The sequence below is a fragment of the Amborella trichopoda genome, chromosome 13, assembly GCF_054954075.1.
Source record: "Amborella trichopoda isolate Santa Cruz 75 chromosome 13, AtrichopodaSantaCruz75HAP2 v2.0, whole genome shotgun sequence".
Classification (NCBI taxonomy): domain Eukaryota; kingdom Viridiplantae; phylum Streptophyta; class Magnoliopsida; order Amborellales; family Amborellaceae; genus Amborella; species Amborella trichopoda.
Genome location: NC_142348.1, coordinates 52,106,866 through 52,122,279, shown reverse-complemented (window position 1 = coordinate 52,122,279; position 15,414 = coordinate 52,106,866). Strand labels below are relative to the sequence as shown.

Genomic DNA, 15,414 nt, shown 5'->3' with positions numbered 1-15,414 from the left:
ATAAAAAAGTCACCATCAAATTGGGTCAAAATGAGCTTTGTATATGGGAATGGCATTTTCGTCAAAAAAATAAATAAAAAAAAGTAATTGCATATAAAGTTTGTTTTGAGAAAAAAAAAGTGAAAAAAAAAGTAAGTTGGAGATAAATTGTATAGAAATTGTGGTGCTGAATTTTTTTTATTTTTTTCCTGTAAATTTACCTTAACTATTCCTTTATTTAAATATTATTTAATTATTAACACTAGCGTTGGGTCTGTATCTGGTGTACTTTTTTTTTTTCTGTAAATTTACCTTGACTCCTTCTTTTTTTAAATATTAATTATTAAATATTATTTAAATATTAACACTAGAGTTGGGTCTATATCTCTACGTGGCCCGGACACCAAACCCAGTGGTGTTCTAGTCCGCTTTATCCAATTTTTAAACCCAAACCCGAACTGAGGTCGGGTCCGGGGTCCAGTGTCCATTGCCACACAGTCTTCTCGTGATTTATTATGATTGAAGAGTCCCTTGAAAGATCCATCTTGTCGCGGAAAATTCGTCTCTCCTATCTTTTCCCCGCGTTTTTCCTCCCATTTACCCTTGTTTTCCCTTTGCACGCGCGCGACCACGCTCTCTCTCTCTCTCTCTCCGCTTATTTTTCTGTTCTCTCTCTCTACCATTTTTGGCCTTGTTTTCCTCTCTTCGCTTATTTTCCTTTGCTCTCTCTCTACCATTTTTCCTCTGGTTTTTCCTTTGCTCTCTCTCTCTTCACCAAATTTTATCTTCTTCTCCTTTGTTCTCTTTCTTCATCGTTTTCTACTTTATTTTCTCTCCCTCTCTCTCTTCATTTTCCCCTATTTCCCTTCTCTCTCCCTCTCTCATTTTTCTTCACATTTTCTCAGCTCTCTTTATTTTTTTCCCATTTTTCTGTTCTCTCACATTTTCTTTCACATTTTTCCCTTCTCTCGTACTCGACCATCTCTCCTTAACTCTCTCTCTCTCTCTCTCTCTCTCTCTCTCACACTCCTCCCCCGGCGGGGGATAAACCATAGAAAATCGCCTGTCTTAGAAATCGCAGGAAGATGTGGAATTAGGGTTTCCATCGAGCTCATAAGAAGCATCGATCAAGTGGGGACATTTGTATTAAGTTTCATAGATAGTGCGGTATCAGGTTTTGATCAGAGTGATAAATGAAGAAAAAACGTGTTTCAGAGAGTGTGGAGAATTAGTGTGTCAATTGAACTCGGAAAGAGGCTTTTGAGGAGGTAGCATAGCTGGATTGAGCTTGTATTAGGATTTGCAGGGGATTCGAGAGCGGTTTGGATCCAGCTCGAGAAGGAGCTGTAATGAAGTAGAGGGAGCATTGGTTGATCTAAATTAGGTCTAAAATGTCAGTTGCAGAGTTGAAGGAAAAACATCTTGCTGCTACTGCAACAGTAAATAGCTTAAGGGAAAGATTGAAGCAAAAACGCCTGCAGCTCTTGGATACTGATGGTAAGATACTTATCATCTACCGATTTTCATTTTGAAAAAGAAAAAGCAATGGGTTTCCCATTTGTTTTCAATGTTTTTGAGTTCTTTTGATTTAGCGAGTTATTTGTGATTCTTGGGGACCGGTTGATTTTGTAGTTGCTGGCTATGCAAAATCTATCGGGAAAACACCTGTCAGTTTTGGACCAACAGATCTAGTTTGTTGCAGGACTTTGCAAGGGCACACTGGAAGGGTGATGATCTTATCAGAGACTTCTAGTTGTTTATTATTTGGTGATTTTTTTTAAATATGTTTCTTAGACTTGTTTGCTTCGTTACTTATGCTATTCTACTTTTTACAATAGCTCTCAAATAATGTATATGGGGCATATGGGATCAAAAGCTCGAGTTTCTCACCTTTTGAGTGTAAAAATAATCCCAATTTAGGGCGACATCAAAATTAACTACTCTTTGGACCTCATCACTTTTGAAGTTCAAATTTATAAATGAGGCTGTTTAGATTTTGGGATGGTAGTTGAAATTAGTTCATAAAATAGATAGAGACATGTAGGTTGTAAGTAGTTTCCCCAATACATTACGATCATATGAAATGTGGGTTTTAAGTAGTTTTCCCAATAAATCACAATCACATGAAAGATATGACACTGGGAATTGAGGCCACAGCTTGCACTTTGACACCTTTGCTCTGTATCAAATTCTTTAACCAAGTTTCGTGCATGAGAATAATACTTCATCTATGAAAATCTCACTAAAATGTAACTGTTATAAAAAAAAGGAAAGAAAAGAAAATCTCACTAATATTTATTTGGAAAGTGAAGGATTTTGATGTTGAGAGGACAATCCTCGGGCTAGGAATAGTTAACACCACAGTAGTATGGAATTGGGGAAGTTGTGATTGAGGCCACTACGGTCCGTGGATGTGGATTTGGGGAAATTGGGATTGAGACCACTGGAGCTGTGGGATTGGGGAAGTTGTGATTGCTGCTCAAATTTGAATGTGCGGATTGAAGAGTTTGATGTAAGAAAAACAATTTGATGCCTTAGACCTTTTTGTGGGTATACCATTGAATGGAATAAATAAGAAACCAGAGGATTGAAGGTCATTCTTGGCTATTTATTATTATATTGGTTATTGGCATTCATGTTCCTTGAGGATGTTATTATTATCATTGATGCTTGTTGCATACGTAAAATATTATGTCAGCTGATTTTCTCATGTATTCATGTCAGTTTAAGATTGCTGCTAATTCTATAAAAACATTTGTGGGGGATTCCTCAGTCATGCAAATTCTGTTATTTACCGTGTCTAACTGAGGAATCTTCATATTTAGTAGGATATTTTGTTACCAACTCTACTATAAATGGCCTTTAATTACCAAAGACGAGGCTGTTATAGTAGCAGTGCTGTTTTAAAATGAGCAATATCACTGATAGATAACCCTACTCATTTAGAGGGAATATGTCTGTGAGAGTTCACTGGTAAAATATTTTCCATCACAGTGATCTGTTCTGTCCTTACTTTTTCTTTGTGTTAGTATTCTAGAGAATTACTTGTATACATGGTTCAAAATCTTGGCGGGTAAAAGCCAGAATTAGCCTGTGTTGACCAACCCACCACATCTCCTGGTGGACCGCCTATTTACCATGCTTTAAATTTAACATTCACTTAAATGGTTCCCAAATTATGACTAGTGCCTAGTTGTTAATCTCATTTTTTGGGTGTTTTGATTAGAAATACCCCCTCCAACAACCATTTTTATATATTCCCTATTCTACATTTGAAGTTTCTCTTCTCGCCAGAATCTCTCTCTCCCCCGACCCCCCCTCCCCCCAACCTCTCTTCTTCTTCTTTCACACATTTATTTATATTTATGGAAAATTTTTTTCCGCTCAAGGCCGGGCTGTAAGGTGTTTGCCCTAGCTCAAAAACATAGCTGGGGGGTCCTTTCGATCCCAAAATCTGGACGTATGCGTTACTCTTCCTAGTGCTCCCCCACTCCACCTCCCAAAGTAAAAAAAAAATATTGAAAACATGTACCCTAGAAGACATTCTCAAAAAAAAAAAAAAAAAAAAAAAAAAAAAAAAAAAAAAAAAAAAAAAAAAGGTTACCCTAGAAGTGTCTAAAGAATAACAGCCCCAACAGGGAACCTATGTTCAATTTTGGACAGTCAGATCTAGGTCCTAGAGAACTCAATTTCATTTATCTTTTTCCAATTGTTCATCTGCTGGTGATGATGAATCGATCTACAAAATTTTGGGTCAAACAGATCTCCTTAAGGCGTCGAACTAACAGCATTTTAGTAACACCTGAAATGGATGACCATATTCACTGTGTTATCTTTATTGTCCAGAAAAAAAAAAAAACACAACTTTTTAGGAACTTTTTGCTTATTTATTTTTCCACGATTGTTTTTGTCGGATCCAAGATGCACAAATCCATATATACCTTCTTTCCCCCACCAACACCAATACACCACCTACCATCACTTAGAAACACACACACACACACACACACACACACACACACACACACACACATATATGATGAGCCGAGTTCATCAAAAAGTAGGAGAAATGCTGGGTGACCTTGTATGTCAGATGAACTGAGTCCGAGTCCGAAGTTTTTGAACCTGCAAGCTTACATGGTTTAGTTTAATATCTGATAGTTGCTGGCTTTCGTGTTTTGATGATGCATCCAGTAATGCAACAACGGAGCTGTCTTAGTTATTTCTAACCTGAAAGACAAAACAACTGATGCTGAAAGATGGCTAAACCACTCATTCATTTGGATGTAGAAGTACAATCACGAAAAGATGTCCAACTTACATCTTCTAAGTAAATTTATATTTCCCTTAACAACTTCTATATATAAGTGGGCTATTATTCCTTGTTGTCGACCAGTAATTCTATGCTAGTCTTTCACTATGTACGTATTATACTTCCTACTGTTTTAACCATAGCTTGGTTGTGATATCATAGATCCTTTCACCGTTGATATGCAGGCCTAGATTTTTTGTGCGTTCTCTATTCTATTTCCTTTGATTTTTTCAGGTCAGAACATTGTGGCAAATAACTCTCTTTAATTGTATCATCATGTCACAGACTCTTAAATTAATTATCTTATAATTATTTACATGTTTTTCCTGGCTCAGGCATTAACTATTGACTTCTTATCTTTCTCAAGTTTAATTGTGGAAGGCAACTATGCGTCCAGCTTGAAAATGCTCACCTTCACCATGCATCTATTCAATTTCTCTAGGTTTATTCATTGGACTGGACTTCAGAAAAGAACCGCATTGTGAGTGCATCTCAAGATGGCAGGCTTATTGTATGGAATGCTCTAACTAGCCAGAAAACACATGCAATTAAGTTACCATGTGCATGGGTTATGACATGCGCCTTTTCCCCCACTGGCCAGTCGGTTGCTTGTGGCGGTCTTGACAGTGCGTGCTCCATTTTCAACCTCAATTCTCAAACTGACAAGGATGGGAATCTACCAGTATCAAGAATTCTAAGTGGACACAAGGGTTATGTGTCCTGTTGCCAATATGTTCCTGATGGGGACACACATCTAATAACTAGTTCTGGAGACCAAACCTGCATTTTATGGGATGTTACCACAGGTCAGAGGCTATCTGTTTTCGGAGGTGAATTTCCATCAGGCCATACTGCAGATGTGTTGAGGTATATCTACTGATCAGTTATTCTGGAAGGGACTGCACTTACTAATAGTTTCTCTTTCTCATAATGAAAATTTGTTGGATCAAAAATCAAAATTACTATAAAGAAGACTCCTAGGGAGGAATAGGGTTCCCTTTTTGAATAACTTCTTGGTATTCAACTTTTTATTTTCCTTTTTGTTTTATTTTATTGGGAATTGCATCTTCATTAATCAAACAATGATATTTACATATGTAATTTCTCTAAAAAAATGTGAGTCATCCAATGGATGATACAAACCATAAAAAATGTGTCACTACCAACAGGGTTACATCCCTCCTCACCCACCCAGTTCATTGCCCTCTCTCCATACATGAAAAAAAGATGCCCTGATTCTACTGACAATGTCAAAAACTTCCTTGAACGTATTTGCCAGTCTCCAAGGATATTCTGTGTGGTTACTGACCCATCTGATTACATCCTTTGAATCCCCCTCTATCACTATTGAACTCCAACCTGGTCATATGGCTCCCAACCCTGCTAATAGAGCATGTGCTTCTTCCTTGCTTGAATCACAGGCATCAGGGTTCTACCTTCACGACCTCGAATGGCTCCCTCAACACCTGCTAGGCCCGGATTCCCGATTGAGCTTCCAAACTGCATTCCTTGACAAATGGGGCATTGTACTTCGTAAGATAGAGAACCATTGACTGTGAAAATCCATTATAGAATTCCATACTCACTTTTGCCCAAGAAATAATAGTTGCTCTTATGTTATCCATTTACCATTAACGACCATCATCATCATCATCATCATCACCATACGAGCCTTATCCCAACTATGTGGGTTTGGCTACAGGATTCCTATTCTGCCATTCCGCTCTATCATGGGCCATATACTCAGATAATGTTAGATCAGAATTCATGATAGAGATGTGGCAAAAGTTTTACGCTGGCTGCCAACCTAACATAACCCTCCTCCTTTCTCATCCAGGCTTGGGATCGGCAATGGCAGAGTTGTCCATTTTCCATTTACCATTAAATTTAATTTTCCTCTGACCTAAGGGCCCACCATTCCTCTTTCTACTTATATGGACCATATAATAGCCATCAGAGTTATTCTCCATAATATGATCTCAGGTTTGGGCAGAGGCAGACTATGCCATTGCATAAATAAATTTCCACTGTTTTAGGCACAACCCACTGAATATTTAGACGTTTAGTGTGTATTGTACTCCTGGTGGAGCAGACTATACATATAATCCCTTGGGAAAAAGACCTGTTTATGAGGAAATTTTTAATCTGAAATTTAGGAATCCACTTGATAATCACCAACTGAGTATTTTTAAAAAAAGAAGAAAAAAACAAGGATTTTGATTTCTTAAATACCTAGATCTAACCATTCAAAAAATTGAACAATCTCTATCCAATATTGGGACCTTTTTTTCTTCTAGCGCCTATATGAAGTGTGTACATGTGTACTTTTTGAGGTTGTTTGTCAGGTTTAAGGAGGTTACATCCCCAAAATTTGAGGTTCTAAAATTACTCTTACTTCAGGTTTAGCTGGAGGGAGTGAATCTAATTTCTGCTCCCTGGGAATGATCCTACGGCTAAAAGTTTATAACGCAGGCCCATACCTTGAGCACTACATCATGGTGTTGAGATGCCTTACTAATTTCACTTTAGCATTGTGCATTCCACATCTATTGGGTACCAATCACCCCAGTTTTTGAGATGGTCAGTGGTCAGGACTTTATAAAGAACTGGTAACCACCCAAGAGCTTGGGTTTTGGCTGGGGTGGGTATATTCGAAACTTTACAAGCAATTGTAACTTGGGTGGAGTCCCGTGTAAGCACCATAGAGAAGGACTTCTCTGAGAATTTTTCTTTTGCAAGTTAATCCATCTTGCCTCCCTGGCTCGTAGAATAAAGACTGCAACGTGTTTAGGAGATCTGTAAAGGCCTTTGTTTCACGTCTTTAAGACATCTCCCTAGTTTTATGTTCCAAACGGCATAGAGCCCGAGCTTTGAACAAAAGATGAAGAGGAATCTGGAAAACTGCATTGGTGGCCTCTTCAAGAAGACACTTGTATCCAAAAACTCAGTCCCCTGTCCCACTTGCATTCTTGTATTTGTAGAAAAGGTATTCCTCTCTGCGAGTAACAGAATTCCAATGGGAGACTGCTCCTTTGGTCCTTATGCGGTTCGCCGTCCTTCCAAATTTCCCAACCTTGTTTTATAGGCAATGACATTCTTCAACAATTGTTGACCCAGCTGACTGAACCTCCCCTGCCACTTTTCTATCAAAGCTTGATTAGTTTTTCTTAACCTTCTTATACCTGGACGCGCTTTTATTTTTGGGTTACAGACTTGATTCCAATTAACTAGGTGATACTTTTTTTTTTGAGGCCCCAATCCTTGGTAACATCCTCATTAACTTCTAAATGATTAACCAGCGACAATGGCATGGGAATTAGGGCCATGAAGTATATTGGCAAAGTAGGAGTGATAGAAAATGCATTTTCCATGGACCTAATTTTCGCTCAAGTCTCTCAATGACCTTATCTGGTGACAGTCCAAGATATTCACTTGGAAGTTTCTGAACCTCACATGCGATGATCTTAGCTTGGTTCCTCAGTTCCACATTCGTTTCCATTGCACCCAAATGTTTCATTTTCTGGTTGTCGACTCTTAAGACTTGAGGCCACTTCAAAGCGCTTGAGAAATAACCATAGATTTAATCATATGCTCTTGAGTATGTTCACAAAAAAAGTCATATGCATACTGCAGATGATGAACAATTGGACCATTATGCGCATTGCTCAAAAAAGTAGATCGCCCAATGCCTAGGCGGTCCAGAAGGCCTGGGCGCATCGCCCTGGTCTAGGCGACCAAACTGGGCCGCAGTCCTTGGGCCTCCGCCTAGGCAATACGGAACCCGCCTAGGCGGACGCCCAGTGCCTAGCCCTGAGCGGCCGCCCAGGGCCTGCGGCCCACCTAAGGGCGAATTTTTTTTTTTCTTTTCATTATATTGATTTTTTTTGAAACATAAAGGGTTTTAAGGATAGGTTTTAGGTTCATTTGAAACCTAAACCCACAAGAACCCATTTTAGAGATAAAGAAACCTTAAGAAAACTAAATTTTGTGACTTTCATTGGATCAAAGTATTTCTTAAAGTTACGAAAAATGGATCCAACCCAGGTAGATTTGATTTAGTTTTGGATTTTTATAATCCTATTAGAGGGTGTTTTTTATTATTTTGGCACTAGAAAACATCTCAGAGGTGGGAGTTTGGAGTTCGAGCAATCAAAGTAATTGCAAAACTTTATTTTTGTAGATTGCTTGTTTTATTTTGAGATGTCTTCTTCAGGATCTAGTCGAAGTGGAGATTCGGGTTGGAAATATGGATATAATCCGAATCCAAATGACAAAAATTGAAGCAATTTTTGTGAAAAGGATACAAAATGGGGCATAAACCGGTTTAAGAAACATCTTGCTGGTATTAAAAGGGGTGTTGCCCCTTGTAAAAATGTTCCTGAAGCTATCAGAGAGGAGATTAAACAATATATGAGTTTTGTACAACAAAAACAGGAACAAAATCCATGTCATTTGAATAGATCTATTTCTGCTACTTCTAGAAGAAGTGATCCGGGTTGGAAGTATGGTTATAACTCAAAACCAAACCATAAAAATAGTACAAGGTGTAATTTTTGTGAAAAAGATACCAATGGGGGTATTAACTGATTCAAGAAACATCTTGATGGTATTAAAGGGAATGTTGCTTCTTGTAAAAAGGTTCTTGAAGCTATTCGGGATGAGATTAGACAACTTTTGAATTTAAAAGAACCAGAAAATGATGAAAATGAGCCTTGTTCTATGGAAATATCTTCTCCAGGTTCTTCTAGAAGTGGTGATCTGGGTTGGAAGTATGGTTATAAGCCAAATCCGAATGACAACAATCGTATTAAATGTAATTATTGTAGAAAGGATACTAATGGGGGCGTTTACCGGTTTAAAAAATACCTTGCTGGTATTAAGGGGGATATTGCCCCGTGTAAAAATGTTCTTGAGGCTACCAGGGAGGTAATTATACAATATTTGAGTTCAGGGAAGTGCAAAAAGATAGAAAAGGGTAGAGGAGCCAAGACTCCTCGGGCCTCATCTGCGCATATTAGTAAGAGAGAGGTAGAAGAAGAGGAGGAGGAAGAGGCAGATTCAGAAGAACCAGAGGAGGACAAGCATTAGATTGAAAAGGGAGATGATTCTGATGATGATGGCCTCGAATCTAATGCATATGATGAATCTTACCCTATTTCTTCTGATGACGATGATGATGATGATGACTGAAGACTCTTGGTGTTGAGTGTTGACTGTTGTGTTGAGTGTTTACTATTGTGTCCTAGACTGTATATTTTCTAAATTTCTGTATATTTTCTTTTTTTAATTTTTAGTTTCTACTTTCTACTTTCTAGTTTACTATTTAACTTTTGAGTGTATAGTCGACAATGTATCAGACTATTAGTGTATGCTTGTATGGTCTTACTGTTTTAGCATTGTATGGAAATATGGATTATGGTCTTATGGATTATCTAAATTCTCTTATGGACTTCAATTTTTTTTTTTTAACTGGGATTATGGTCTTATGGATTATCAAAATTCTTTTCGATTATGGTCTTATGGATTATCAAAATTCATATGCAGTCATCAGTTTTTTTTTTTTAACTGGGCCGCCCAGGTTCTTGGCGCCCGCTTAGGCGTTGGGCGGCTTGGATCCCATGGCCGCCTGAGTGCCACCTAGCGCTTTTTGAAACACTGATTATGCAAAGATTTGAAATCAGAGAGTAGACAACATTCTGCACTCCTTTGAGCGTCTGTCTAAGGGCATCTGCTACAAGGGTGAGAAATGACACATATGGGGTACCATTTATTAGTACTGAGAACACTGCTGAAGCTACATAACATTTTCCTTTGGCTAAATCGCATAAGGCCAGTTATTTTGTCAAGAAAGCCCCAGGTACATGATCTACGGTTTTTCCTGTTATATTTTCCTAATAATTCCTGGGGGCTTTTTCTTTTGCCTAGAGTGTATACATTCATGAAGAATAAGTGTTCCATCAAGAATCTGTCTCACCCTCACTAATGCTGACTGTGATTGCGATATAACCTGATCCAATACTTCCTGCAACCTTGATGCCATCACCTTCATGATAATCTTCTAGCCCCACCCAACCCAACCCCCCCAACCCCCCCCAAAAAAAAGGAAAAAAAAAAAACCCAAAAGAAACAAACCTTTAGGTTTTAGATCTCAGATGTTCTCAACGCCTTCCTTCTTGGGGCCCAATGCTATGAACGAGCGGTTGATTTCTTGATTCTCCACTTTTGAAAAAATGATTAAAAGAAGTCTAGAAAAAATGATTAAAAGAAGTCAAATATATGTTGACTTTATGTCAATGGCCAAACTTGTTCAATATTAATTCATGTTGAGCCTTTATTTTCTGATACCATGTTTGTTGCTTTTACTGATGCAATCTGATGCTTACATATTTTTTGGAGCCTTCTAATCAAACAAAGAAACAGAAATCAAGAAAATGAATCACACTAAATTTTACAAGGAAGATACTTCTTATTGCATGGAGATGTCTGGCAGCAAGCTCTACAATGGAAAGGCCACGGGCAGGATTTCATAATATGTGTTGCAATTAAATTTTGATTTTGACGTAATTACAATCAACACTAACCCAGATGTAGAGTTTCTCAGTAAAAGGATAATAATGTTTTCTTTTCCCTAGAGTTGGTGGTTGTAGCAATTGGTCATGTTAATGACCCTTAGAGAGTCTATATTGTAAGAAGAAGCCTTATCTTATAAAGCCCTATTAGAAGGCTGTTCTCCAACCATCCACCATCTTTTATAAAGCTTGGTTATGGTCAATGCAACCATGGTAACATTTTAACTAAGATTATGAATTTCTAAAATGGTTGAGATCTGATTTCTCGTGTATTTTATATCAGGGGGCCGGTCATACAATATGCTCTCGGCGCCTAATGTGGAAGCAATTCCATCTACTAGTGCACGTGTGTGTTAGGGTATTTACAATAGTTCTCATGTGGAAAATATATTTACCATATATTTGTATGTTCATCTTCTCTTTATTGCTGCATGCTTGTTTTTCTTTTGTATATTGGTTATATGGAGCTCTTGTAACTAGATTTTAAGTTATTCATTTTTTCGTTGTTCTTTGGTACATTTGCCAGTTATTTTATTGGTAATTATAGAAAAATGACTGATAGTTAAAGGGGGAGCTGAACTTGAAATGTTTTTTTTCTCAGCGTCTCGATTAATTCATCAAACACAAAGATGTTTGTCTCTGGTTCTTGTGATGCAACTGCCCGATTATGGGATACTCGCATAGCCAGCCGAGCAGTCCGGACCTATCATGGGCATGAGGGAGACGTCAACACTGTGAAGTTCTTCCCTGATGGGCAGAGATTTGGGACTGGCTCAGATGATGGCACTTGCAGGCTATTTGATATGAGGACAGGGCACCAGCTTCAAGTTTATTACCAGTCACATGGTGAGAATGAGGTCCCAATGGTGACCTCCATTGCCTTCTCAATATCAGGCAGGCTTTTATTTGTGGGATACTCGAATGGCGATTGTTATGTATGGGACACCATAGTAGCCAAGGTCTCTCTCTCTCTCTCTCTCTCTCTCTCTCTCTCTGTGTTTATTCTTAAACCACCCTGTTACCACTTTATGAGTCTTGGATTCATGTATCCGTATCCCTCCATTGGTTTTTCATTTATTCTCAAACTATCCAGGTAGTGTTTTTGTAGTCCTGAGTTAAATTTCTTTATTTATTAAAAAAAGATCCAGTTAAAATTTTCTCCGTCTTGAGTTTGTATCTCCAAGACAGTAACTCTAGGAGTTCATCATTATGGTAGCCAAATTCATTTTCTTGCCTCAATGCTTTCAGGTTGTTCTGAATCTTGGATCTCTGCAAACCTCACATGAGAGTCGAATAACTTGTCTGGGTATGTCAGCTGATGGAAGTGCCCTATGTACAGGAAGTTGGGACAGGAACCTCAAGGTTGGATTTGTCATTCACTCACTGTGTCAACTCACTATTTTACGTACTCTATTATTAGGGACTGTTTATAATGAGACCATTTACTTTAGGTACAAACGAGTTGCAACACCTCAACTGCCCCAATTTAAACCTGACAGCTTGTATTCTCCTTTTTTTCTGGGGCCAAAAAGTAAAGGGTCCCATTTTATACTTGCCTTACCTCTATGAATCTGGATATCATGACCTAGCTTTTCCAGTTTTTTTTCTCCCTTCTTAAACTCAAAAAAGTATGTCTTATGGCCATGATTTTGTGAATCTCAGCTAAAACCAAACTTCTAAGATCATGCAGCCCTAATCAAGCCAGATTCTAACATCTCGACTTCCAATATAGCCACTAATCTTTTTACAAATGATGGCCAATATTATTTTTTTGTCTTTGTTAAATTCGTCTACTTGTTACAATGTGGGAGCTTTTTTTGTGGGCAGATTTGGGCCTTTGGAGGATACAGGACAGTGATTTGATCGCCATGAATAGAATCTCTCTCCATTCTTGACCTCAGGTTTCTCTCTTCTGCAAGTGTTTTTAATAAGATTGTATTTTGCATTTTATCCACTGCAAGAGAGAGAATAAGCAGGATTTGAATCGGATACGGTTTCTCCACTGGAAACCAGTGTATCGTAGTTTTATCGTCTTTGTTTGAAGTGGCCCTCTTGAATCTGTTTGCTTTTTGACACTTTTTAACAGTTTCATAGAAAGTTCCTAGTCTTGGAAAATGCGTGTATATTATGTCTTTGCTTACTGTTGTTTCTATTTGATTCATGTTTGTGTAATTTCATGGTCCCTTTTTTTCTTTCTAATACTTTTGAAATGACATTGCATTAATGAAAATAAATCCAATTAAAAAAGGAAAATAGTTTGATAGGGCTGCAGCCCTATCGAAATAAGTAAAGCGTTCCTCATGACTCTCCTCTCCCTTCTCTCTGTGTAGGATGACGGAGCTTACCGATGGGCTTCTTGCTTCTCTCTCTCTAATTTTCTCTCGCTCTCTTGACATGCAAAATAGGATGTCATTTTAATTTTTATTCGAGTAAAAAATTCACTTAAAAAATTCAGGGATTGCAAGATAAGATTTCAAGTAATATTTAATTTTTATTCGAGTAAAAAATTTACTTAAAAAATTAATTCAGGGATTGCAAGATAAGATTTCAAGTAATATTTTTCATCTTTGAGTCCAAAGAGACAGATAAGTTAAAATTAAGAGATATAAAAATATTTTCCCTATTTTTTTTAAATAGCACTAAGAAAATTCTGGTGGTTTTCAATTCAGACAGGTTTCAATATCTCCAAACAAACGATGGTGCTTCAGTTAACTGGTGTCTTTGGTCTACTTGGTTCAAACTTAAATTCGGGTTTGAAGTAAAACCAGTAAAGACTACTGTTTAAATAATTTTAATAAGTCCTGTTCAATTTTAACAAATTAGACCAACCAAGCAAAATTATTATGTACAATTGTTTCATGCAGGGCAGGACTGCATTTCTACAATATGCAGTCCCACGTATAAAGCATCTAAGCGGTCCATCTAAAAACAACTGAAATTAACCGTCTAAATGTTTTTTTAATATAATTATTATTTCTAATTTTTATAATTTATGTATCTTTTCATATTCATGATCGCCATATTAGAGATTACATGTCCTTAATTTATAAGTAAAAAAATCGAGCTCAAAAATATCATTTTAAGAGGCAACTCATTTTTACATGGACCCATAGAAACCATGTCCAATTATTATATCTATTTTTTTCTTCATTTTTTGAAACCAATTCGACCAGTATCATACCCGTTTTAAAAAGCGGAACAATATCCCTCGTCATATTATAAGCCAAACTGATCTTGGTCACCCTCATGATAACATAAACAATTTAAAAAAGAAAATGGTCGAGTCCATGGCAGTTACATCTGTTGATTTGTTTTTAGTTTTTTACCGTTACTTCTAGTTAACTTCTCAAGTAAGTTACTTATATCTAATGGGTTTATATAGTATAAGTCGGGTTCTAAAACAAAGATGGGCAAAAGGATCTTTTGGATGAAGTTTTGCAAAACAAATGATTCAAAACAAAAATTAATCTCAGCTTTTGAATGATTTAAAAAAAAAAGTAAACTTCACCTTTTCAAGACTAGACCTACAATTCAAATAAATGGCAAGCATCTACGAAAGAATAGCATACTCGCTTTCCCCCTTATTCTGTGCATATTCTCTCTCTTTCTCTCTCAATTAAGAAGAACTAGATGAGTTCTACATGTCTAAAATTTGGAATCCAATGGATCACATTCCACAAAGGGGTTACCCTGAATTATATGCCCATTGGCTTATATAATCTCTACTATCAACATTTCCTTTCAGTGCAAGGCTACAAGATGTAAAGAAATACGTAATTGGAAGTCCTAATCCCTCCATGGTGAAGAGAGAGAGAGAAAGAGAGAGAGAGAGGGGGGTATGAGATAGAGATAGAGAGAGAGAGGGGGGAGGGGGAGAAGGGGGTATGAGAACTCAAAACCAGGAGGTGAGAAAAGAACAAACCTGACAATAGCATAAATCGTAACAATAAACAGAAGAAATATAGGAAAAGTCTTCCTCCAAAAATATACAAGCCATGAATTAGAAAATTCAAGTGGTGTCCACCCCATAATCCATCTTCTCCTGCCTTGGAGCCTAATCTCTCCTTTACATGGAGACCCACAATTTAATTTCTGCTCTCGTTTAATGAGCATCTAGATAGTGGACAATTACAAGAGAGGAAAAAGCATGCAAAAATTTAAAATAATGAAAAGAACAGGTAATGGGCAGTTAAACTAAAATTAATAAAACATGCTTCCCTCACTATAATAAGGGAAATGTTTGTGACCTCAAAAACATATAAGTTTGATCTCACTTCTTAGCCGTTTGATCTGAATTAAATGGCTACTGTTGTTTTTACCATAATGTCACATCAAGCACTATTTTATTTTTTATTTTTTTTTCTAAAATTTTTTTTTTTGATAAAATTTTGGACATCCCTTCATAAGATTAGGGCAAACCTGTAATATATATATATATATATATATATATAAATGATCAAAATACCCCTACCATTTTTTTATCACCAAAATTATTATATCATTTTTATCATGTGCACCCCCGTAAGATATATGCATGCCCCAATTTTTTCTTCA

At 37.2% G+C, this 15,414-nt stretch overlaps 1 protein-coding gene across 2 annotated transcripts; it reads left to right on the top strand.

Annotated features, from left to right (window-relative positions):
• The first annotated feature begins 672 nt into the window (after positions 1-672).
• Positions 673-12,975, top strand: AGB1 (GTP binding protein beta 1). Of its 2 annotated transcripts, none has more exons than XM_006855968.4 (6): positions 673-1,476; positions 1,612-1,706; positions 4,734-5,158; positions 11,462-11,819; positions 12,109-12,222; positions 12,688-12,975. In XM_006855968.4, the coding sequence occupies exons 1-6, from the start codon at positions 1,371-1,373 to the stop codon at positions 12,721-12,723; spliced, it is 1,134 nt and encodes a 377-aa protein (XP_006856030.1). In that variant the 5' UTR covers positions 673-1,370; the 3' UTR covers positions 12,724-12,975. The 2 variants fall into 2 exon arrangements, with proteins under 2 accessions (XP_006856030.1, XP_088713120.1); XM_088856994.1 differs by having other exon boundaries at positions 4,627-5,158.
• The last annotated feature ends 2,439 nt before the right edge of the window (positions 12,976-15,414 follow it).

What these genes read in the sequence shown, in the direction of transcription:
- AGB1 (XM_006855968.4), top strand. Translation starts at nt 1,371, where the DNA reads ATGTCAGTTGCAGAGTTGAAGGAAAAACATCTTGCTGCTACTGCAACA. An exon ending in GCAGCTCTTGGATACTGATG is followed by an intron (nt 1,477 to 1,611) that starts GTAAGATACTTA and finishes TTGATTTTGTAG; the next exon opens with TTGCTGGCTATGCAAAATCT. An exon ending in CATACTGCAGATGTGTTGAG is followed by an intron (nt 5,159 to 11,461) that starts GTATATCTACTG and finishes TTTTTTTCTCAG; the next exon opens with CGTCTCGATTAATTCATCAA.